This window comes from Maudiozyma barnettii (genome assembly GCF_903064755.1).
Source record: "Maudiozyma barnettii strain CLIB 1767 genome assembly, contig: KABA2_06, whole genome shotgun sequence".
In the NCBI taxonomy this organism is placed as follows: Eukaryota; Fungi; Ascomycota; class Saccharomycetes; order Saccharomycetales; family Saccharomycetaceae; genus Maudiozyma; species Maudiozyma barnettii.
Genome location: NW_024545243.1, coordinates 418,787 through 443,480, shown reverse-complemented (window position 1 = coordinate 443,480; position 24,694 = coordinate 418,787). Strand labels below are relative to the sequence as shown.

The 24,694-nt window shown below is 32.3% G+C and overlaps 10 protein-coding genes across 10 annotated transcripts; 2 read left to right on the top strand and 8 right to left on the bottom strand.

Moving 5' to 3' along the window:
- Positions 1 to 78: 78 nt before the first annotated feature.
- VPS27 (ESCRT-0 subunit protein VPS27) lies at positions 79 to 1,908 on the bottom strand (the record flags this gene model as incomplete). The annotated part of the gene is made up of 1 exon (XM_041551305.1): positions 79 to 1,908. One exon carries the CDS (start codon positions 1,906 to 1,908, stop codon positions 79 to 81), a length of 1,830 nt encoding a protein of 609 aa, XP_041407239.1.
- A 1,673-nt stretch (positions 1,909 to 3,581) lies between these two features.
- On the bottom strand, positions 3,582 to 5,252 carry CLN2 (cyclin CLN2; the record flags this gene model as incomplete). Its single annotated transcript, XM_041551304.1, has 1 exon — positions 3,582 to 5,252. One exon carries the CDS (start codon positions 5,250 to 5,252, stop codon positions 3,582 to 3,584), a length of 1,671 nt encoding a protein of 556 aa, XP_041407238.1.
- A 2,861-nt stretch (positions 5,253 to 8,113) lies between these two features.
- BBP1 (Bbp1p) lies at positions 8,114 to 9,265 on the top strand (the record flags this gene model as incomplete). Its single annotated transcript, XM_041551303.1, has 1 exon — positions 8,114 to 9,265. The coding sequence occupies one exon, from the start codon at positions 8,114 to 8,116 to the stop codon at positions 9,263 to 9,265; it is 1,152 nt and encodes a 383-aa protein (XP_041407237.1).
- Positions 9,266 to 10,144: 879 nt separating this feature from the next.
- On the top strand, positions 10,145 to 11,686 carry HFI1 (Hfi1p; the record flags this gene model as incomplete). Its single annotated transcript, XM_041551302.1, has 1 exon — positions 10,145 to 11,686. One exon carries the CDS (start codon positions 10,145 to 10,147, stop codon positions 11,684 to 11,686), a length of 1,542 nt encoding a protein of 513 aa, XP_041407236.1.
- Positions 11,687 to 11,929: 243 nt separating this feature from the next.
- VIK1 (Vik1p) lies at positions 11,930 to 13,744 on the bottom strand (the record flags this gene model as incomplete). The annotated part of the gene is made up of 1 exon (XM_041551301.1): positions 11,930 to 13,744. The coding sequence occupies one exon, from the start codon at positions 13,742 to 13,744 to the stop codon at positions 11,930 to 11,932; it is 1,815 nt and encodes a 604-aa protein (XP_041407235.1).
- Positions 13,745 to 14,149: 405 nt separating this feature from the next.
- YAH1 (adrenodoxin) lies at positions 14,150 to 14,647 on the bottom strand (the record flags this gene model as incomplete). The annotated part of the gene is made up of 1 exon (XM_041551300.1): positions 14,150 to 14,647. The coding sequence occupies one exon, from the start codon at positions 14,645 to 14,647 to the stop codon at positions 14,150 to 14,152; it is 498 nt and encodes a 165-aa protein (XP_041407234.1).
- A 597-nt stretch (positions 14,648 to 15,244) lies between these two features.
- On the bottom strand, positions 15,245 to 15,691 carry ATG41 (Atg41p; the record flags this gene model as incomplete). Its single annotated transcript, XM_041551299.1, has 1 exon — positions 15,245 to 15,691. One exon carries the CDS (start codon positions 15,689 to 15,691, stop codon positions 15,245 to 15,247), a length of 447 nt encoding a protein of 148 aa, XP_041407233.1.
- A 1,564-nt stretch (positions 15,692 to 17,255) lies between these two features.
- Positions 17,256 to 17,969, bottom strand: RPL36B (60S ribosomal protein eL36; the record flags this gene model as incomplete). The annotated part of the gene is made up of 2 exons (XM_041551298.1): positions 17,256 to 17,542; positions 17,954 to 17,969. The coding sequence occupies 2 exons, from the start codon at positions 17,967 to 17,969 to the stop codon at positions 17,256 to 17,258; spliced, it is 303 nt and encodes a 100-aa protein (XP_041407232.1).
- A 627-nt stretch (positions 17,970 to 18,596) lies between these two features.
- GYP5 (GTPase-activating protein GYP5) lies at positions 18,597 to 20,978 on the bottom strand (the record flags this gene model as incomplete). Its single annotated transcript, XM_041551297.1, has 1 exon — positions 18,597 to 20,978. One exon carries the CDS (start codon positions 20,976 to 20,978, stop codon positions 18,597 to 18,599), a length of 2,382 nt encoding a protein of 793 aa, XP_041407231.1.
- A 317-nt stretch (positions 20,979 to 21,295) lies between these two features.
- Positions 21,296 to 24,169, bottom strand: GAL4 (galactose-responsive transcription factor GAL4; the record flags this gene model as incomplete). The annotated part of the gene is made up of 1 exon (XM_041551296.1): positions 21,296 to 24,169. The coding sequence occupies one exon, from the start codon at positions 24,167 to 24,169 to the stop codon at positions 21,296 to 21,298; it is 2,874 nt and encodes a 957-aa protein (XP_041407230.1).
- Positions 24,170 to 24,694: the final 525 nt, after the last annotated feature.

Below are 24,694 nucleotides of genomic sequence, written 5' to 3'. Positions count from 1 at the left end.
ATGCATTTGTTTATAAATTAATATATACACATACATATATATATAATTTAAACTAAGGTTCATAAATTATCATGGATATTACAATTCAAGTAACAGTTCCTCTTCTTCTAGTTCGCCTATTTTATTTCCAACGGGAACTGAATCGTTCATAACACTGTTGGTTGTCGTAGTGTGAGGCAACTTGCTAGCAGGAACAGCAGGGAAATCATATGTCACAATGTTAGCAGGTGTATCGACTTCCTTGGGTGTTGCTGTCTGTTCATTAGCTTCTATAGGATAAGGTGGTTTTCCACTATTTAAGTCAGCTTCTGGCTCTGCATGTTGGGTTTCATTCTTTTTAGGAGAAAATTCATTCTCCTCGGGATATGGGGGTTCTGAAGGTAAGATTGGTTGAGAGATATTTTCAACCGGTGTCTGAACATATTGTTGTGGATTGGCAACTGGTTGCACAGGAACGTGTGGCTCAATAACGGTTTCATTCATTACAGACTGAACTTGAGGTACAGCATGTTGGGCAGGTTGTGGATGAGCAGGAAGTTGTTGTGTAATTGCATAAGGATCAGAAGGTTGTTGAGCTAAATTGTACTGTTGAGAAATGTTGATTTTCCTCAACTGTTGTTCCAATAATGAATCGTATATGTTCATAATATCTGAAATCTTTGCGTTCATATCAATCAAAGTATTATATTTATTTATTTTATCATTTAGTGAATGATTGAGTTTTGGTTTCGTAGCAACAACTTTTTGGTATAATTTCTGTAATTGTACATCATCTAAAATATCGGTAACAGTCTGGGTCTTCATTTTTTCAACTAACGAAGCAAACATGTATATGTCTTCCTCTTCCGAAGCTGTTAGATCATTATTAGGTTGTTGTTGTTGAAATTGCGGGTAAGTTGTCTGTTGAGATTTTTGAAAGTTATTATTCTTAGCTTTTGCTGCCTCTGCCTCTCTTAAACTCTCCTCAATTGCAGCTTTCAGATCTTGATCATCTTCCGTTTCATAGGTACTATTTTCGGGTTCTACTACAGGGATGATAGGTTCTGTACTTCCCGTATTACTCTCTTGTAATGATAATTCAATAGCTCGTTTTAATTGTTCATCTTCATCATCTTCATTGTTCTTATTCTTCTTACCATGTTTTCTACTATGTTTTTTCTTATTACTACCGCTTCCACCTCCATTGCCACGTTTCTTCATATCATAATCTTCAAAGCAATTATCACAAACTCTGACTTCTTCAGTGATCCCTAAGTCCGGCAAAGGGATGACGTGAGAAGAATGTTCTTGACAAAAGATACCACCACATGAACGGCAATGGTGTCTTCTATTTATCATCGAGAATCTTTTGGAACAAATCATACATGCGTCAGAATCTACCCAATCTGCTGGTGTCTTTGAATCAAACATAATCATCGGAGAGTTAGTATCCACAAGATGTTCAGGGAATTTGATGCCGCGTGACGTCAATTTAGAATACACAGTAGACACATAATGTAGTTGAGAATCACTCTTAAATGCAAGGTATAATTCATAGAATATCTTAGTGACAAGTTCATACAGTTCATCATCTCCTGATATATGTCTGTTATCATACATTCTAATTATTGTATGTTCAATAGTATCCATAAACTCTCTTGAACAGATAGTAACAATAAATGGAGTGCCACCATTTTTGATACATACATCAAGTAATTTCCATGAAGAAAGTTGTGTATTTGGATTCCCTAATGTTGAGCCTATTCTTTTCTTCAAGCATCGCATACATTCTAATGGTTTTAATTTGCGAGACCTGATTATATCAGATATTTCTAATGCTACAGGAAGATCTAATTCCCCATTAGGGATACTTTCACTAGTAGCTTTCTGAATCAATAAATCAAATTCACTGGTTGTATATTGCGACATCTATAATTTTGATTTTCTTATAATAGTGTTTCAAAAATAAAATGTGTAAATATATATAAAAATACCACGTATATGAGTAGATCGTTATTCTCTCTTTCTATCTGGGATACGATGCTTATAAACACAAAATAAGTAAAGTATAGAGATGGAGACCCTGATTCTTTATGTTTTTTAATACTTTATAATCCTTTCTAATCGCTGAAGTACAGGTGAATGTGGCGTTAAAAAAACCCTTCAAAGCAATCACCTAATCTCAAAACATTTATAAATATTTTCTCTCTTAGTGAAAGAGAGAGGGACAACCTCTAAAGTTTTCAATATTAGGAGAGCCTCCCCCATTTCATTACGAAGGCGTATAATGCGGCGCGGGGCAACGAAAATATTTGGTGGTCAGATGGTTACCCGACCAGTCCAAAAGGTTGGTTCCCAGAATTAAGGTTTTCTTTGCCACTAAATTTACTGTAGGAAAAAGTTCTAACCGGGCTACGTAAAATATACGGGAAATATCTAATGCGGCCATTTTACTGGCCGCATATTGTTTTAAGGTTTTTTATTTCTTTTCATTTTACCCTTTCTGGAAAATGTCCTGACAACAAATATCCAATTCTCCAATCGAACATTCCTCAATTTAATAGTGGATCTAATATTATTCAAACTATATTGAATTATGGTCCACCACCTAAGGAACCTATTTTATACAATTACCAGCAAAGCAACAACAATCAACGTATTACGGAGTCTATTAGTATAACATAACTACGTTTGTAGGTATTCTGATGCGATTACTAATTGGTATTACTCTGACTAAGAGAGTTGTAAAGTAAAACAAACATGTAAGTTAGTAAATAAATTTTAAGATATATACTTAGAATGTATATATCTTTGAAAACTTATATTTTTTAAGACTTGTACGGTTCATGTATCTGTATCTAGCGACCGTTGACCCCATTTTGTAAGCAATCAGTATCAAATAGGAAAAGAAGTATCTCGACGTGATGTTGTCAGATTATTTGCTATAACATTAACGACCAATATCAACAAAAATACCTGCAGAAAGATCCATCTTTAACTATACTCCATATAAATAATAAGCACCAAGTGTATACGTACGCAGAAAGTCCTTTACTTTCCAACAAACTAGATCACTATGAACGAGAAATGCCCCTTTTCACTAAACAAGTAGGAGAACGAAGGTGCATATTATGCTACGTTAATTACACTGAGACCTAAAAACTTTATTTTTGAAAACCCCAAGATGGACAAGGAGGGGGAAATGGGCTGTTTTGGTGCTATTTTGACCAGAGACAATTTTGGTTTTATAAATAACGACACTAATTATTGCAAAGGTTAACATAAGAAATTGCTTAACGATAAACTTATTCATTGATGACAACGATTGCAAGTCCGGAGTTTTGGAGCAAAGGTCATATTCAAATATAGTATTGCCTTTTTATTGTAATAAATGTGTATGAGTTTATCAGATTTGTATCTATTCATATATATATATATATGTTTTGTATTTATGTTTATAAAAATGTTTTGTACTTTTTTTATTTTTATTTTTGATGTGAATATAATTACATTAAATTTGTAATAAAATGCAGGATGATTTGTGAGGGAGGATTTATCGTGTGTATTTTTATCATTAATATGAGTGTGGCATACTATCATGTTTAAGTAGCCATACTGTTTGTATTGTTAGCAAGAGCTAACGATATCATTGAAGATCTATTGCTAGATGTTCTACTGTTGATAGTCCCACTTGGAGATTGGAACATCCCTGTGTTAATGAACTTAGCCCTTGGGGGTATATGATTAGGATATTGATTTTCTTTATTACTTTCATTATAATATTGATCATCCATATGATGTTGATTGGTAATCACACTGTTTTGAGCATTGTATCCATTCATTTTACCATTCGGTATGCTTGAAACACTCATAGAACTTGCACATGCACTGTCATTCTTAAGATGTTGGAATGTATGTAATATTGGAGTTATTGGTGAACCATGGCCGACTACCGTACTAAAGACACTATTTTCAGATTGAGCACTACCGTTTCTCATTGGTGTATAGCTTTGGTTAGAGTAGATTGGTGATGGGATATTAGAGTTTGATTGAGGATAACCAGTATTAACAGTGATTCTTCTGGATAAATCTATGGATGAAGCCATTTGCATTTTCTTTTGTAAATCAGAATGGTAACTCTTGACATTCTTAATGAAGGATACAATACCTTTTTGTTCTTTGTATATTTCAATTAAGGATGCAGGAGTATCGACTACAGCACTGATAAATAAGTTAAACAATTGAGTTTGTTTGTTCATGGAAGGAGTTGGTGTAACTAAGAATGGGCCTTGATCTTGATTAGTGAATCTGTTAATGATAGAGAAGATACCATACGCCAACTCAAAGATCTCGAAGTTTAATAGCTCATATTGCCAAGTAGATAAATCAATTAAAAATTTCTTTAAATTGATCAATTGAATCTTTAATTTAAGATCTTCATCTTCTTCATCATTCAAAGTTGTATCCATATTAACTGGATCAATAGCCATAGATATATCTTGGTTAGTTGTTCCGTTGGAAGCATTGTTTGAACCGTTCTCATTAAAGTCGACAGTAGCATCACTGTCTTGAGAAGTTTGGGATTCACGCTTTCTAATGAATTGATTCTTTTGTTCGATTTGTCTTTCATATAATTCATATTGGATCAAGCAGTTTTCATCGACATTTAATACAAAATCATTGATCATTGGTTCATAAATTTCCCAGTTTAATGTATCAAGGATATGTCTTTCCATTTGTAGAAACATGGATTCGTCAAAAATATCTGATCCACCGCAATAATGAACCAATTCAGATAATCTTGGGACTCTAGCTCTTGGGTTTGGACCATAGAATCTACCACCAGTTGGAACGACAATGTTATTAATGATATGATTGCAACCACCCCAAGTCTTTGCGGATAACCATAGACAAGTAGCAACAACCAATTTAGCTTGATCCTTAAGAACTACACGCTTGGAACAATAACGATCATATAATCTACAAGCTTGGAAGAAAATGCCGTTTGTAACTCTAGTCATGACAGATAATTCGTAAAGGAATGTAATGGTAGGAGTTCTAGTCTCCAGTGGGTTCATCTCTGGTTGTTGATCAATCAATTTGGTGTTTGGTTTAAATTTGTTTGATTGAGCTAACATATCTGAAAGGATTTCTTGTTGGTATTCTTGAATAGTATCATAGTGTGCCAATAGTTCTGAGTTAGAGAGCTCGATTGGGTAGTATGTTTGTTTGGCTGTTACGACCAGACCAGCTGGAATTGAATTGGAAGCCATTATGTATTTTGAAGGAAGATAGAGTTATTATTTCTTCGATTGGAAAAATATCTTGATATTAGAAGCAAATGAACACAATTAAACAAAAAAATACAATTGTAGTCTGGATAATATCTGTTTGTATATATATATCAAAGTTTGATTTTTATTCCAATGGATATTTTCTAGCAATAATTGATAGATGAGAGGACAGTTTCTATTTAAGTAAAGGTATAATGTTTGAAATCAATAACTCTCTCGAATCATATAATATATATATATAATAAAATAACAAAACAAAAAAGATAGTGGCAGAGATGCAAAGAATAGTTTTGATTATTTTGGTGTATGTTACTATGTTTTTTCGAGTCTTTTTTTTTTCAGAATATAATATGATAAAGTAATCAACAGTAATCTATTTTAATGAATCAGGATCAACGTTCTGGGACAGTACAGACGGGAAAAATATATGTTATGTATGTATACTGTCTAATGTCAGTCAAAGAATAAGGTCGTTGATGTTGTTGTATATGATAGAAGAGACTGGAATTTCTGACCGTGTTAGTATTCAAAAGTAACCCAGAACTAGAATTGAGCCACTAAACAAGAACCCAAGGACTGAAAAATTATTAATTTTCGTGCAGAAAGAACGATGACATAAAAAGTCAAAAAGTAACGAAATTAAAACAAATCAGGAAGGAATATCTTCCTACGATAGATGAGTCTACCTAAATAAAATAAAAAGTACGCGACCCAATTCAAGAATATACTCCCTTCCTAAAAGAAATAGTCGTTGATTTTTGTTTTCTTTGTTGCGTACGTTCAAAGAGACGATTTGGAAAAACAGGAAGTAGTTTGAAATTATGGAATGTAAAGGCATTAGAGCTAACTATAATACCAGGGATAATCCTGTGGAAGGATAATATTAAGAAGAAGAAAGGTCTTTACGTTGTAATTTTTCGAGTCTTAACATCTCAATGTTAGTAGGAGCAGATGAAAGGCATAAAAGAAACAAGAAGAAAATAAACGTACTACTTATTCATTGAAGGAATTTTTCACAATATGCAAAATGCGAAAAGTCCATGGATTATGATCCACAGTAGTTCAGGAGGGAACAAATTCAATGTGATTTGAAAATAGAAACGCGCCTCTAAATCAAAGTTGTCTTTGTTTGATCCTTTAGAAAAAGGGTTAACTTCAATGGCAGTAGTCAACAAAATATAATTGATCTGCTTTAATAAAATGTACACGAAAATGATTAAATAAGAGTTTAAAATCAGTGAAAGCTACGGGAGATGTACACCAAGGAAGGCTGTTAAATTTATTAGTTATCCACGGTATTTCAATATAGCGGTGTGTCTTTTCGCGTTCTGTGAAATTTTTCAAGCAAAAAAAACATTCACTGCCATTTTAATTATTATTTTGGGCGTTTTTTTTGCTGTTTCAGGTAAAAAGAGCAGTGAGAGAGAGAGCGAAAAATTTAGTTAAACGCGTATTTGGTGTCCGGTCCCTGTGTCTCAAGCATTTCTGCGTCCAGTTGTCTCGATCTTTGAATTTTTGTTTTTTTGTGGTTTTTTCGCGTTTCAAAGTCGGAGTAGAACAGAGAATATTTCCTAAACAGGACAAGGAACCTTTTCATCTTTTATATGTGAATAAGAATTGGGGGGTTCTCAGAGGGAGTTTGAAGTTTCTCTTCATAAAGTCCACGGGTAATTTATCAAGAATATGAGACCCAATATTTGGTCACATGGACGGGGCAGTTTATTTTGGAAAAGAAGCCCCACAAGGCTTATTATATGTGAATTACTTTTAACATTTCGCCCCATAACACGCTTGATGGCATTTTTAGCACTCTGTTAGAGAAGCACCCGCAGACCTGAATATGATTTTAGGATCTACGTCTTGATTAGAGTGTTTCTGCTGTAGACCTCCATATATTTCTCTCTGCTATATTGTAGATGGCCTACAGTAACTGGCCTGATACGTACAAAGCGATAAATAGGCCCATGGTAGTCAAACACCCTCGAATGTTGCTTCTGATGGTTTTTCGAAGTAGGTCTAGTTTTAAAGGATTTGTATGTGTAAGAAGCATGATGCATACAAGTTAGGTCTTATTTATTGATTGGAACATTGGGTTCAGCCGTATGAATATGATAGATATATCATTGTGTATGGATGCTACCAAAGGGCAGTCGCATTAATAATAAATGCAAGAAAGATTGTCGAGATAAATAGAATATATGTAACATTACTGCTTGAGACATTTTTTATCATAGATAAAGGTAGTTATACTAATCCAGAATATATTTAGTTAGTGTCTACTATTAACTATACCCTATCACAGGGTACAATGACAATCATATCGTTGTAATTGATATTCCATCCGCCTGATTTAATAGGGCGGATGCTAGGGTTTTGAAAAGACAAAAAGAGGAAATAATTATGCTGAAAGCAAACTCATATCTTTTTTTTGCCCCATTTTGAAATTTTGTTTTTTTAGGGTTCCGATTCACTTGTTACGCCCCCAAACCCTAGCGTTTGCCCTTTTTCACTTACGGTTGAAATATCTGTCCGTACTCAGGGCTTACAGTGGAAACCCTTCATTTTCGTTCACAAAAATTTGTAACGTAATGTATATTTTGTGATAGTATCTAATAATGTAATCAAAACTTCCAACAAAGGTTATTCTAAAATATTTTGACATTTTCACTTTTTTAGTTCGTAGTAACCAATATAGATGTTTTATTTAATTTTAGAAGTAGGCGTAAATATGAATATAGTTCATGGTATACTTTTATAATCATACAACAGCCGTGAAGAAAAAGTGAAATATAATTTGTGGTCTCTAGATTTATTTATTTTTTATATTATATTGGTTTTAGATGAATCTTTATGATAGATACAACGAAAACTTGATTGATGAGAATGAACAACAATCAAATACACCAACTGATGAAAATATCATCAATTGGGTAAAAGATGCATTATTTAATAAAAAAATATCCCCATCTAAAAAATATCAACAGTTGTCGGAACAAGACGGACTAAATACAAACATGATTTCTGAATTTAAAACTAATAATAATAATAATAATAATAATAATTACCATCATCATAGGTCTAATTCATTGGATGGTCTTACAGAATCCTTTTATCAGAAATATGATCTTTTACATGATAATACAGGTAGTCAATATGAACCATCTCCATGGAGACAGCAACAACCGCAAAGTGCAAAAGCGACTAATGATGATTATATAAGGGACCGATTACAAGAGACTCGTCTTCGTAGTCCGCCAAATCTTCATCCTAGAGTTAATCCTACTTATAGAGAAATGAATGATACTTTTTACAACCATGGTAATAATAGACAATTTGATCAAAATAATGAAATCAACTATAATTCTCCAAGACAAGGTGATCCTTTACTTAATAAATTATTTATAGGTGAAAATAACAACAATCTTAAAGACTCCGTTTTAGATAGTAGACGATTGCCTGATTCTTTCCCAGGTAAATTTCCTTCTCCAAAGAAATTTAATCAAAGAGAACAACAAAAAAAGTCTCAATTGAAAACGGAACGTGTTTATGATGATCTTTTAAATCAGTTATCTTTTAATACCAATCAATTACATAAATTGGATGATATATTAGAAGAACAAAAACAAGAATTAAAGACACAAGAAAATCATTATAAGAAGAATTATGAATTAATTAAAAATGATTATATCATATCATTAAAGGATTCACAAAAGATATTGGATCGCTCAATAGACCTTAATAAACATAATAGAAGATTAAGAGCCGAAAATGATCAACTGATATATGACAATAAAAATGAAAAAGAATTTTATTTGCAACAGATAGAAATATTAAAGACAGAATTAATAGATGCCAAACTGTCTTATAAGTCTGAAATGGATTCATTGAATCATAGAATAGAAAATCTACAGATAGAAAATAATCGTTTAATAATGGAGAATAACTCTTTGAAATATTCAACGACTGATAGAACTAACCTTCCTTATATATGAGCGACATCTCCCCACAAAAAGAAAAGAAAAGCCGTAGGACAATCACTCTCGTAGTATGCTTTCTTTAGAAATGTTCAACTAACTTACTCTCCATCCCCTTCCCCCGCCGGCTACTAATTATTCGCCAGGCCCACTTAAACAGCTCACGGCAAAGCTAACTTTGTAATATTAATAACCTGGAGGTAGTTTATCTGTAACAATTATTCCCAACATACACACATATATATATATGTAACTGTATATAGCACCAATTGCAGTTAGCGTATATCTCATCTTTATCAAGTTAGTTTAGCAATTAAATAATCAGCGATAGCAGTAAGCTTTTGAAAAAGCGAGCGGAACGATGAAAAAATTTGTGGGAAAAGCAAAAAATTCAAAGAACAGAAAAGAAAATGTATGGTGGTTACGAATCTTATAAACAAGGCTCTATCAAAATAGGTTACTTCCGACAGTAGAAAAAGGGTAAAAAGCAAAGGAATAAAGGCCATATTAATATCCATATATCCTTTTCATTGTAGTATCTATCTATTTATTGATCATTGGCTATTACTAGAGATCATATTCTCTCTCTTTTTACGCTCTTTTTTCACTGCACAAGTTCAGCTTTTATCCTGTCATTTCGTTATTATTATTTTTCAGCTTATTTTTTTTAAAGCTAAAATAATAAACATTACGAATATTATTATCATATTTTGAATAAATCAGTGCTGCAGTGTCACTGTCACCAGATTGATAATACAAATTTATAAAAAGGTTGTGACACATTCCTATAAGGTACCTATTCTATAAAAAAAATTGCACAATCCTCATATCATACACTTCTTTTTTGCTTTCGTAATAGGAAAAAAACTACTTTTAAATAATAAAAATCTTTAGGAAATGTCTACCATGCAGCAAAATCATAAATCCGTTGCAACAAGTTATACTGCAAACATGACTCCTGGTGATAGTACAGGTATCCCTAATCTTAAACCAGTGACAATTAAAAATGAGGTTCCAAATACTCCAGCATCTCTAGATATTTTAAATCTTAATAGTAAGAACCAAAGACTTGATCTTGGTTCTATGATTGAAGAATTTATTGAATTGCTAGGGAAGGATAATTGGATTAAATATTCACAACTTATTAGTCGATTTATTTTAGGGAAATTATCTAGAAAAGAATTGAGTCGTGAATTTGATTCGTTATTTGGACATCCACCAAATGTTCAGGGTAATCAATCAGCTGCCCTAGCATATTCCCTCACGAAACCATTTGACGATTCACAATCTGATATTAATAATTCAAATGAGATTACACCACATACAATTAGTTTACAGCGACCGAAGTTAATTAGATTGCATAATCAATTGTTATTAGGAATATTTACAAACACTTTAAGAGACTCTCCATTGGGTGCATCTGATAAATCATGGGGGTTCGGGTCAAGTGTTGGTAATAAAGGTCTTAAACGTGTTAATAAACATAATTCACAAATTGAAACTTATAAGAAAATTGTCATGTCCTTACCTATGTCTGATAGAACAAGATTAAAGACAATCACTAAAGAAGCTGGTAAACGTGGATTCATTTATTGTTCGGTATTACAAGATAGATTGACTAATATACCGAAAATACCTATTGTAACAAATCAAGAAACATTAAAACGCATTAAAGCTAATAATCTGAAGACTCCATTAGAATGGTCCCAGGATATCATGAATGGGTTTAATGCCCCATTGGCAACTGACAATTTTTCTTTACCGGATACTGATAGTCTCTATTTAAAGATGACCGGTATAGCTAGGGAACATGGTTTAGTAGGAAGTGTCGATACAAGATGTGTCGATATGATGTCGTTAGCTTTGGATCATTATTTAAAGAAAGTTGTAGAGTTTGGTATCGACTCGTTAAGATACAGAACTAAGAAATATTCAGATTATTATGATTTAAATGAAGATGGTATATTTTCCTCGGTAACGGATAAGAATAATGATAATAATTTCTTAACAAATAAAATTCCTGGATTACCTATTGTCAACTGCGATGATAGTAATGATAATAATAAGAGTAACGGCAGTGATGATGATGACGATTATGATAAGATGGATATAGATACAGAGAATGATTCAAAGACCGAAATATCTACTGGAATATTGAAGAAATATGATTCGAAACCAAAGATGGCCTTGACCAATGAGGATATTTATAATGCGCTTTCTGTATTTCCAAATATAATGAAATCGTCAACGAGTGCGTACTATAATATTTCCAATAATGGTCTGAGAAATGATGATGATTTGGTTATAACGAATAGTGCAATTGACGACATGCCAGAATTTGCCAATGAGAAACCAATGTTTACTCCTATAGATGAGAGGAATGTTGGTACTAGAGAAGAATTGAATTGGTTAATTAAGGATATTTTAACCGAAAAATAAACAGATTCTGACTGGTTGGTTATTCAATGGTATATAATTTTTGGATATCAGACATTTGTAATAATAATATATGCATATAACGAATTATGTTTCAGTAAACAGGAAGTAAATTATATATAAAGATATGTATGTTTGCACGTACGAAAGGATCGTGGTAATCGTCCGAATTGAACATTAATAGAAATTATTTACACTTATCACAGTTTGAAAGGATTCACTCAGTTATTTACGTGTATCTTTTTATTATTTTCTGGATGGATTCTTTATTTTACTAATACACTTAGATATTGGTAACATAAGTTTTCTTACATCGTTAGTGTCATTTGACTCAAGGTCAAAAACAAAACAGGATTTGGTGTAATTCAGTATTTTCAAGATAAATAATCCTATCTGTGTTTTATTCCAAGCCTCCTCTTTATTTAAGAATCTTTGTAATAACTCCATGGATTGTACATTATTGATCTGTAAGAAGTAAAAATCTATAGGCCCCGTAGAATCTTCTTTTTCAGATAGTTGTACTTTCAGTACTTTTAATTGGACCAATCCATCATCCCTGATATCATCCCCTAAAGTAGATGGTACATCTGTTAATTGGATAGGGGTTCTATCGAGTAGAATTGTGTTGTCTTCACGGATTGAAAAAGGGCTGTCATTTGTAAACTTTTCATTGTATAAAGATAAATTTTGGAACTTGACATTATATTCATCGAGGTAATTTTTAGCAAGAAATTCCAATACCATGATTTGAAGATCATTATTTGGTCTTGGGGATATATGGAATATATTATAGTCCTCATGGTTTTGCAGACACGAAGTACTATATATTTTAATTTCTGAATTTAAAATTTTGTCGACATTATAATCAGGTTTCTGAAAGAGTCTATTAAAATAGAGTGGTTTGTTATCTTTTTCATTCGGGTCATTTATTGAATTATGTTCTAAGTTATAGTTTAGTTGTGATCCATTTTCTCCTATTAATCCAAATATTCGAATATGTCCATTTAATTCATCTATTGTATTTTGTAATATTTTTCTTTTTCTAATTTCTTTGTCAAGGAGAACATAATGAACTTCTAAATTTTCATTCTCTAATTTTTCTAACTCAAGAAGAACGGTGTGTTCTTGACCAGTCTCTTCAGCTTGTTTACTCAATAATTTAAGTTTTTGTTCTGGCAGCATACTGGATTTTTCAATTGAATTGATATCGTCTTGTAGAATTTTATTTTCATTTACTATTTTTTCAATATCTGTCTCTAATACAGATATATTAAAATTTGAATCTTGAATTTTAAATGTAATTTCATCTAATTTCCATTGTGTCTCTTCGGTTTCTTTCTTGGAATCATTCAATTTTTTTGTATTGTTATCCCTTAATAATTGGAATTCGTCATCAAGTTTTTCATCTAACCCAGTGGAGAACATTTCATTTGATCTTTCTAATTCTTTTAATTTTTGTTCCAGCTTTTCTAATTGCTCTTCGTAAGTATGAATATCTTTTAGGAGTTCTTCCTTTGGTGGTATTTTATTTAAATCATTGATTTCTGTTTCTTTTTTAACCTTGAGTGATTCCATATTCTTGATATGTTGTTCTTTCTTTTGCATCAATTGATTTTGGAAATCTTTTTTTATTTTTTCAATTTCAATTTCCATATTAGTTTGTAATTGTTTAATATCAATCTCAACTTGTTCAATTGTTATTGAATGATCATTAGATCTATTCGATATTCTATTAATCATAGAAAGACGTTTTGAGATATTGTATTTAATTTCAGGTATAAGTCGATTTTGATATTTTTCGATATTTCTATCAATTTTGATAATATTTGCTTTCAAATCCTTAGTATCTTTTAAATCTTGGAATTGTCTCCTCTGTCTAGTAGCAATCCTGGCGACATCAATATTGTTTAATAACTTTCTTCGTTTGCCTGAACTTGAAGTCTGTATATTATTAGTTATATCATGAAGTTGTTTCGTATAACTACCTTTTGACGTTGGTCTGTCAGAATGTCCTGAGGATTGTTCATAGTGGCGAAGTTCATTCATCTTATGTTGAATCATAGCGAAAATGGTTCGATAACTGCCAGAATGGGTGTAGTTTCAAATAATTAAGTAAATATAATTGTATATATTGTTTGTTGTTTTGTATACTTTTTTATGAGTTCCAGTTTATTTATTTACATTTGGAGTATTTGATGATCTTTCCGAAACGGGCAATTTTACTCAGAAAAAAATAAAAATAAAAATAGGTAACGAGCGAACGTCACAACAAGACAAGATCTCTCGATATGATGCATTGCATAGAATAGAATAAGATAGCATAGAGTTGACCTTGTTATTGGCGGCGGGATCATGAGATATATGTAATTCTTAATTATATATAGAATTATATGAGTTTTTTTTGGATATTTACAAAATAAAATGAGTAATTCTTTTTCTTTTTCGTTTTTTTAGTTATTAGAATTACTACAAATCGTTAGAACTGACATTCCTTGTCATTTGAGGTAAAGCGACCCTAATACCGTCGATATCCTTCTTCATTTTTACTTGACACCCCAATCTACTAGTCTCTGTCAACCCATAAGCCAAATCCAACATATCATTTTCATCATCTTCTGGTTCGGGAATCGCATCATAATAATCCGGGTCGACGATCACGTGGCATGTCGAGCAAGCACAGGAACCCCCACATGCACCTTCCATATCCAGATTATGGCCCTGGGCAATGTCTAAGAGGGTCTCCCCTTCTGCGACGTCGAACGTCTTTTGATTCCCGTCTTTCTCTATGAATGTAATTTTCAATTCTTCGCCAGGCTTAGGGGTCTTCAAATGACCGTGCCATACTGGTTGATATATGGAGAAGGATCTATAAGTTAGAGAGGATGGGATGATTGATATTATCCTTGGATGGTTCGTCCTTAGTATTTGTCTTGGTATTGAGCTTCTTAGAATGTTTTTAAACATTGGTTTATGAGGATGTGTAAATGTGATGTATCGATTATCAGTATTATTATTTAGAACAATAATAACAAAAAGAGGGAGGGCAGATGATCAAAACGAAATAATCTAATAAGGTTACTCGATGACTATATTATATAGATGTAGATGTGTATTATATCAAGCTTACAAATACAAAAATGGTTGCAGTATATCAGAACATTTTATTATTGGTGCATGAAAAATATCAGGTATATAAATTTTCTTTGGTTGATAGCGAAAGATATCAAGAGCAAAAAAGGGTGCGATGTGTGGGTGTTGCCATACAATAATTATGACAATAATCCAATAGGATAAGTCATAATCATAAGATGATAAGTCATATATAAATTTAAAGTAGTAAATGTAATTTAAATGTTTATTAATTTAAAATATGTATATGTATATACCATAAAAAAAAAAGAAAAAGAAAAGAAAAGATAGATAGAGACATGTTTATATGATGCTAATAATAATGAATGAATGAATGAATGAATGAATGTTTTTTAGGATAAAAATAAAAAAAAACTAATGCAAATGTTTAAGAATATAGATGGATTGTTATGATTATTATAGTAATATTCTTCAAACTGAAGAAGCCCAAATTCTATAATTTTGTTGAGCAACGTTAGCAAAAGCATCAATATTATTATTACTATTATTTGCAATATTATTATTATTATTAGTTGATTGAGTAATATCTATCGTTCTATGATTTAAATTCTTTTTATTTTCAATAAATGAGAAATTTTCATTTATTGAGGAATGATTATCCTCTAATTTGAAGATTTCTGTATTAAATTTATTATTATTGTAATTTTCATTTAAATAATTTGATTGATTTGAAGTAGACAATAAAGCAGGAGTGTAATTATTATCTAGGAAGGAATCTGATGGTGAAGTAGATAGTAGAGAGCCATTAGGACTTGATGATAAAGTAGGAATGGAGTTCATAAATGAACCATTGTTTGAGAATGATAAGGAGAAGACTTCATCCTGATCGAATTCTTCTAGAGTGAATAAGTCTGACATTGTTCTGTGTTAGAGATATAAGTTTTAAGTGTAGGCGTGTATATTAGTATAATTGTTTGTAGTACTGATATATGTAGACACACTAGAAAATATTAAAATAAGAGTAAGATTGATACGATATAGCAATTCAATATAAAAAAATTTACTTGTTTATATATCAAAATAATAATCTTTAAGTAAAATTGCAAAATGTGTTGAGAGGAGGTGCAAAATATGCATTAAATATTTCACATAGCGTAATTAACTTAATTAAATTAGCAAAAATGAAAATGACTAACTCTGTCATTAAAATCAGAAATCAAAATCAAAAGGTATGGCTCTCTCTCTCTCTCTGTCTCGCACTCCTAACAACCGAGACAAATTCAATCAATAATAAAGACAATTAATAATAGTAATAGTATTAGTCAAAGCATGATCTCCCCCCTCCTCCTCCTCCTACTAATAATATTTTTCACTTTTCCACTTTCCAATATAATAAATAAATGTGTCAGTGGTACGCAGATTGTTCCCTACAAATTAAAGAAAGAGAGAGCACGTTTCATTCACAATTACACATTGCGCACCCACAAACAAGAAAGCAAGCAAATACACCCCACCCCACCCCACCCGCTCACGCTCAACGCTCAACGCTCAACGCTTTCCGTCTTTTCCGGGTGAAAACAGCTTGGTTTGGATTGGAGAGGGACAGAGACAAAAAGCCGCGTAATTTAACTACTTAGCAATTCGAAGCACAACATGAGGATGATGAATGGGTGTGGTGTGGTGTGTGTGATTGATGATTCATACAGAATAATTTGTTGCTTATTGCTTATTGCTTGTTGTTTGTTATTACTAATATTACATAGCGAGATCTCTCCCAAATTATTTCCACAGTTTGTGTTGTTTTTCATTCTGTTCCTCGGGGAGAGAAAGTCGCTCGCTTTCTCTAGAATATTCTCAAACTGCACGGAAGAGAAGTACTTGGGGTAAAGTCGGAGCGGGGAGAGGGGAAGGAGGAGCACATACCGCGCGGTCACGTTTTATTCTGATAAATTCATAATAATAATATCTCTCGTTCTGACTCGGTATCGCAGTCAGAATAACAACAAGTTTGAGTTTACTCTGTATTTGTCTATCTATCTCCAGCGTACTGAAATATTTTAGCTGTAGAACTTCCTTTATTTCCTGGAAATTTCCTTGATTTAAAGGTGTCACATTTGGCGGTCCCGCTGTCTTCATCTATACAAAATATGCTGTTCGCTACTTAATTTCCGATGGTATCTGATTCCAATATTTTGGATCATGATCAACATCCCAACCGATTTATTTATCTTGTAGTTTATTTTGTCTTCATCTCATTCTCATCGATAAAGACAAAATAAAAATATAAATAAAAAAGGTGAAGTGTACATCGACGATATATGAATGAGTCACTTGTCTTTCTCTCTATATTTATTGTAATCCCCTTTTGTGTTTTTATATATTATATGATGAGCGGCTATGTTCAAAAAATGTTATATGTTCCTTGTATTTATTTTTTAATTATTTATTTATTTATCACTAAATAAAATACGTTATTATGTGCTTAATGACGACGAGAAGCAGAAATGACATTGTTCATTTCTTCAACCTTAGCCTTAGCTCTCTTTAGAGAACCTAGTCTCTTCTTAGCAATCTTCTTGGCCTTCTTTTCACCAGTGTTTCTTAGGACATCGATCAGTCTTCTCTCGTATGGAGCTAGACCGGCAATCTCTCTAACTAAAGAACGAACAAACTTAGTTCTGTTAGATGCAACACCCTTCTTGTAAGAAATTTTAGAAGCTGGAGTCATGGAAGTGACTTGCTTACCTTTGTTCAAACCAACAGCGATACCTAATTCATATATATACATTATAATTATAACAATTTTAATATCATTATAATTATTATTTGTTTGTTTGTTTTTGTTAGTATTATTATATTCCTTTTTATTATGTGTCGTTTTTTGAATGATAAATCAACTTATACGTGACTATGATGATTGATGTATGAGAGTTCTAGCATTAAAATTAGTGTCCATATATGTGTATATTTCTTATATCTTATTTCTTATTTCTTATTTCTTATTTCTTATTTCATATTCATTCATAGGTTTAAACTGTGACTTTCTTGCTCTTATAATTATACATTATAGTAATTGTTTGTTCTGTTTGTTCCTTCGTTCGTTCGCTCATATGTCATCTTAATCTCTTTATATCACATCTCTTTATTCATTCATTTGCAATAGTCTATGCTTGTACATACCAGTCTTGACAGCCATTTTTAATATTATCTGATTGTGTGATTTATTTCGTCTTTTATTAAATATAATTCAAGAAATATATACCTATATACTAGACTACTAGTAGATCTATTTCAGTAATTTCTACTTTAATTAGTATCATTACATTAGGTCATCAAAGGTAAGAAGAGGTAATGAGTTTACTATTTTCCCGTTTGTTTGGGTATCAATGCCTAACCAATAGGTGGATGTACTACTTACTAACTGCACATTGTACACCGTATTTACTATCCTATAGTATAATCATCGAATTTGATACCCGATCATCATCTCTCTCTCTCTCTCTCATTGAATGAAAAATTAAATTGATGAAGCCGTGAAAACTATTGCAATATTCTTCTCTGTTTTGTTTTTTTGAAAATTTTATTTCCAGGCATGTCGTAGTGAGACAATGGTGCTTCTACGGTGTTTGTACTGACCCAGTACACCTCCCGACTTATTATTATTTTGTTTTTCTAGAATTTTTCATTTTTTTTTTTATTATTATTTATTATTTTTGATAATGTGTGGGTGTTAGTCGTAGTAGTCAAATCACTTCGCATCAACATTTCTTTAAAAAAGAGAAATCATCTAAATTACATACATACATACATACATATATAATGACTATTCCTTTTTGAAAACATTTTTAAAACCTTTCCAACCACCACCTAATGAAGGTACTGAACTTTCCGTTGCGGTGGCAACTGGTATCTCATCCTCAGTAGTATTTGTTGTATCCAAATTTTGATGTCGCGTTGAAGGTGTCTCTCTTGTTCCTTGATTTTGTTTAATACTATTCTTATTCTCTAATTTCAATTCTTTAACATGTAATTTCAATTCTTTAATCTTTTCTTGCAACATTTCATTCTCATTCATCACTTCAGTATTACGTTCGATGGTTCGAGCCATATCCTTCTTTAAATTAATAGGCAACGTCGAATCAGGGTTAGGGATCTCCCCTTTCTCTTTTTCTTCTTGAATTTGTAAATGTAATTTCTCCATCGTAACTTTCAAATCTTGATTTTCATCTAATAACGTTTCAGTCTTCAATCGATTCTCAATCAACTCATTAGCTATCGAAATATGCTCTTTGTTTAGCAATGCATATTCATGATGTAATTTCTTAGATTCATTTTGTAATTGTTTATTCTTGATTCTAAATAATTCATATTGCATTTCCTTCTCCTGTTGTAATTGATGAACCTCTTGATATTCTGCTTCATAACGGTGTAAGGAAATAGGTGTAATATGAACACCATTCATTGCATCTCTCACAAATGAATCAACATCGTATTCATAACCGATGGAAACATTTCTCTCCACGTTGTTGTTGTTGCTTGTGGTTGATACAGTGGTTTGTGAAGAAATAAGAGCAGGTTCTCCCTGCAGTGTCTCCGTAGTCGAATTGGAATAATATTCAAATAATCCATTCTTTAAGAAATTTAGTAAATTCTCAAATTTTAAACTCATAATAACCTCTTGATTTTTCAATAATAAATTAATGGCAAATTTTAAAATGGATTCAAACCCTTCAAATAACACTATATCAAAGATCCTTAATACAAACTCTAATGGGAATTTATAAGCAAAAAACGTTAAGAACCATTGGGTCGCATACATTGACGATTTGATACCTTCCCTATTCAGGTGATTAAATAACGTTGGGGAGTTCTCCTCGAGAACTCTATCGAATTGATACAACAATAGCATTAACCCGGGCATCTCAGGTAAAAAGAATTCACGAATACCATAGTTTTTCATTAATACGATTAATAAACCAAATGCATCGGCATCTGTTTCACAATTCAATAATAATGGCGTTGTGATGAATCCCATTCCTTGGGTATAACCAACATCCGGATCATACACCGAATAAACTTTTAAAAGATTAAATAATGCATCAACTTTTTCTTGGGGTATGAAATTGGTTCTCTTTAAATCTCTCTTGATACTCGATTCATGAGGTGATTCGGTACCTTGCAAAGTAATAAAAATATCTTCAAATTCTTTGGATTTGGAATTGGCAATTAATTGCCAAATGATGCCTCTGATTTGTCTTGGAATACCCTTTGTAATCTCGGTCTCTAATTGAATAGATTCTTTGTTAGCTACAGAAGAAAAGTCATTGACAACACTAGTCCAGAAATCCCAATTCACCTTAGATAGTTCTCTATTTTCAATATCACCAGTTTCTGTATATGATTCAGAAGGTTCCTCTTCTTCTTTCTCGTGCTCTAGGATTGTACTATATGTCGACTTCAATATAATTTGACCCTCTTCGATATTTTCTCTTTTTGATTCAGGCTCATCGTATAGTTGATGGCTCGTCACTCTATATCTATTGGCTATTAAATTAATCTCTGCAGCCGAATCAATGGGACTCATAACCCTAGAATTACTTCTAGATTTACTTGCAATTTCAGCAGCATTCTTTCGGAATGATGCAGATTTCATTTCCTCCGATAATGGAGGTGGAACTGAGTACAATGGAACTTCGCGTCTTTCTGGTAAATGTGGAGGTTGAGAAACTGTTTCTAATTCACTTGACCTTTTTGGCAAGTCTGGTGCAGCCCTGGTTGTTATAGGAGATCTAGGAGGTAATATTGGCGATTCTCCTGTAGGAGATCTTGGTGGTAGTATTGGGGATTGTGAATTCGCAGGCTCTATTTTGTTTAGAGTGTCGGACGATGGTTCATTCTCTTTTTCTCCATTTTGACCTTGATTATTATCTGATTGTTCCTCAGTAGTATTTGCTACAGAATTGTTAACCTCAGAGTTTATATCGTCCAAGTTACTAACAATAATATCAGGTCTATCAAATGCAGTTCCATTGTCTAAGTTATTGACTGACTCCGGTGACACAATAGTTAAATTCAAATCATCAGCCACCTCATTCAGTTCTGTAGGGGCGCTATTTAAAATAGGGGAATCAGTATCCTTCTCGACAATACCCGCTGTATTGGATTCTGCACCCTTGGCTTCCTCATTTATTGACATCTCTGACATACTTAATATGTTACCAATAGTGTTCGCTTACAGGATATTATGGGATGTTATAATAAGTCTATGCTATTACGCAATTAATTCTTTATTCTTTCGATGTAAACAATTGTTCGAAGTTATTGTCTCATCAAGGGGATAAAAATAACCTTTATAAAAACGAAATGTTCCAATATTCTCTTTTTTTTTGGTCTCGGATCGAGTAGTATTTACAGAACATAAAGATAAAGCCACATTTAGGTATGTCTTAATAAAAATAAATAAATCGTAAAAGTCATTAAAGATTATTTAAGTATGTGTAGATATGCAAATATATATACTCGTTACTTTTTCGTAAATGAGGCTTGAGTTTGGCCATTATTACCAACGGTTGTTGTGCCATCGTTAACATTATTGGGCCCAGTAATATCATCATCAAATAAGTAGTTGTAGACATCATCCATAGTAGTAGTATTGAATAAACCAGAAGTGACCCCTAGTGCGTTGAAGGCAGTTGTATCATTCCACAAGTTCTCTTGGAATCCACCTGGTGTTTGTGGGACACTCATGCTATTAGAGTTGTTATTCGTAATTACAGCGTTGTTGTTACTGTTGTTATTATTTGGAATGCCAGTAGAACCAAGTAATTGAGCATTATTCGTTGTGCCAGAGACATCAGGCATAAATGTAGCGTTATTATGGTTCTTAGTCGAACTTTGCAATCCTGAAATAGTACCATTATTCCCGCTCATGATCGATTGGTAACTGGAATTGTTAGGGTAGCTTGTACTACTGCTCCCCTCGTATATTGTAGATGGGAAAACAGACGCCATGGTGTTGGATCCTGGTTGAGGAATATTGAAAATGCGGTTTGTGTTACTTATAGGTTTGGAATTGTTCATGGATGGAGGAATATATGGAACCGACATTTGTTGGATCTTTGGGGACATAGCCCCAAATTTCGATATATTGAAAGGTGAAGTAGGAAGTTGAGTGGAATGGTTGTTGAAATTATTATTATTTTGTTGCTTGCCTACAGATAGTAGGTTAACTAAGTCAGTATAACTCTTACTATTCATGACCTCAGATAAGCCAGGTGACCCAACCTGTGTGGCCATAGTGGAGTTTGTGTTGTTTGTACGGTTATACGTTGTTTGTACAGTCTTTTCGTTTGAAATAAGTCGCGCCAGGTTCTTGTTATCATCAACTACATGGGGAGAAGTTACATACGTCGAGGAAGGCATCTTAGACAATTTTATTTTGAGATCCTTTTCCTGAGGGTCTGAAAGTTTGTTGAAATCTTGGAGTGTTTCCTGGAAAATATGTAAATATTTGGTCAATGATGAAGACTTCAAATTTTTAAAATTACTGAAGAACTTTAAGAATTCAATAAATTTGTTTATTTGTTCAACAAAAACTTGTTTATTGTCGTCTCCAGACTCATATAATTGAAGAATAGCCAATACTGCTGAATGAAATGTTTCCTCAACACATGTAGTTATTACTAAGGGTGTTAATGCGTTTGTTATTGTTTCATTATTATGGATAAATGAATCAAGCAATTCTATAAATCCATTTATCATCTCTATTATTAGGTCACTACATTGAACCAGATTATTTACTGATTCCTCCTGGGAATACGAATTTGAGATGAATTTCTTAATTAAGTAGAACTTTAAGGAGAATTTTCTACTATTAAATAGAAATTTAAACACTCTTTCATTAATATTGGAAATATTTTCTTCCTCTTTCAATTCACAGAATTCCCTATCATTTAACATCTTCAGTAATTCATCATAATCAAATTGTTTGTGATTGAGACCTATTATGAACGTATTAAAAATATCCAAAAGATGTAAATTGAGTTTCAAATTGTTAAAATATAATAGGTTATTGTTAGTGATGGAAGATAAATCTATATCATTTGTCAAGCAGTTGAACAAATTTAGATTCGAGTTCAAAGCCATATATGTCCGATCAAAAATAAGAAGGTTTAATTTCAATTCTAAATTAACTATAGACCACCATATTAGTTTTCTTTGGATAAGTTTATAATTATTTAGTTCACTCAGGTGTCTCTCCTGCGGTTGGGCCTGTGTAGGTAATTGAATATGAATATTATAATTAAGACCCAGGGATAGGGCCATCCTCATTGCTGTACCATTAAATTGATAACTAGCATTAAATTTTTTCCTTAGAAAAAGATAGTTTGCAATCAGATTCAATATGATCACAAGATCTATTGAACCATCCTCCAAGAAATGTAAATCGTTCAAGGAACTATCTTTTCCTGACGACATATAGGATTTGCAGTTTGTAAAATAATGCAAATCTATGTCCGTTGAATCCCCATTGATACACCACGACCCAATGGCAAGTACTATATTATATAGAGGCTGCCATTTATCTGTAAAAGAGGTTGTAGTGGTATCATTATATATTTTCATAAATTCTTCTTCAACCAAAATTGGGTGGAAGGGATGAAAATTATCAAAATAAGATTGTACAAACCTCGCAGTTGTTTCACGTTTTGCTAACTGAACTTTATCTATTATTACTGAGTTTTGGTTATAATGAGCCATCGTTCCACCACCAGGTGTATTTTCTTCATCTAAATAATTAGAATCAAATACTATAGCATGTAATTTTAATAACGATACTGATGATGCGGGTCCATAAAACCCTGACCCATACATTGGACCAGAATTTTTATTTTCATTCCAATCAAACCCATGTAATAAATCGTTTGGAAGACTCTCATTTAGCATAACTGGTACTCTAGGTGTAATAAAAGGCGATCGTAATGAATATTTTGTATTCATTGATATTGTCGAGGCCGAAGTGGGTTCTAATTTTATTTGCGTAGGAATGGGGAATGAACTAGACTCATTTGCAGATTCCTGCTCACTATCCTCTTCATTGTCATTTTCGTTTTCATTTTCATTGTCATTTTCAATTTTATTGTTTCTCAAAGCTGTACTTGAATCTACAATACGGAATGTTTCGATACTTTGACCTGGGAAATTTCGTTGAAAGAGTTGTTGTAATAAATTAAGTTTATTCTCAACCGCAGTTAGATGTGCTCTTGTTAGAGGTGAACGTTTAACTTTAGGTGAGTATGTACATGTCCAATTATTCTTTCGGCATTTCGTACATCTTGGTTTTTCCTTCGAGCATTTAAGCTTTTTAATTCTACACAAATCGCATGCCTGTTCCATTATTATATTGTATTATATGTTTTTTTTAACTATATGTGCACGATTCTGATAATATTGTTACAATGTGATGTGACCTTAATTGATCTTGCTTTTTAGCTCTCCGTCTATCTCCTCTCTTTCTTAATATGTTTATATTTTTTTTTAGTCTACTAAGAATTAAAAATAAAAAAGTTATGCAATCAGTTTGGTAATTTTAGTTAATGAGTGTTCCTATTTTGGGTTGTTGTTTTTTGCAATGTTTGCTTGTCTTGTTTAGGATATTATTTTGTCTGTTGTTAATTGTTACTTATATCATCAACCTTTAACCTTTTTTAAATTTAAAAAGAAAGCTTAAGGGGACACACCTTGGAAAAAAAAAATGAAAACAATACTGATAAAAAAAATGAAAGGCAAAGAAAAAAAAATATTAACAATAATAAACAATAGTTGATTTGCAAGATATCTACCTGTACTCTTTATATATATATATATATATATATATATTATGTAATATACAATACGTAGTTTGTTGAAGATCCGGAGAAA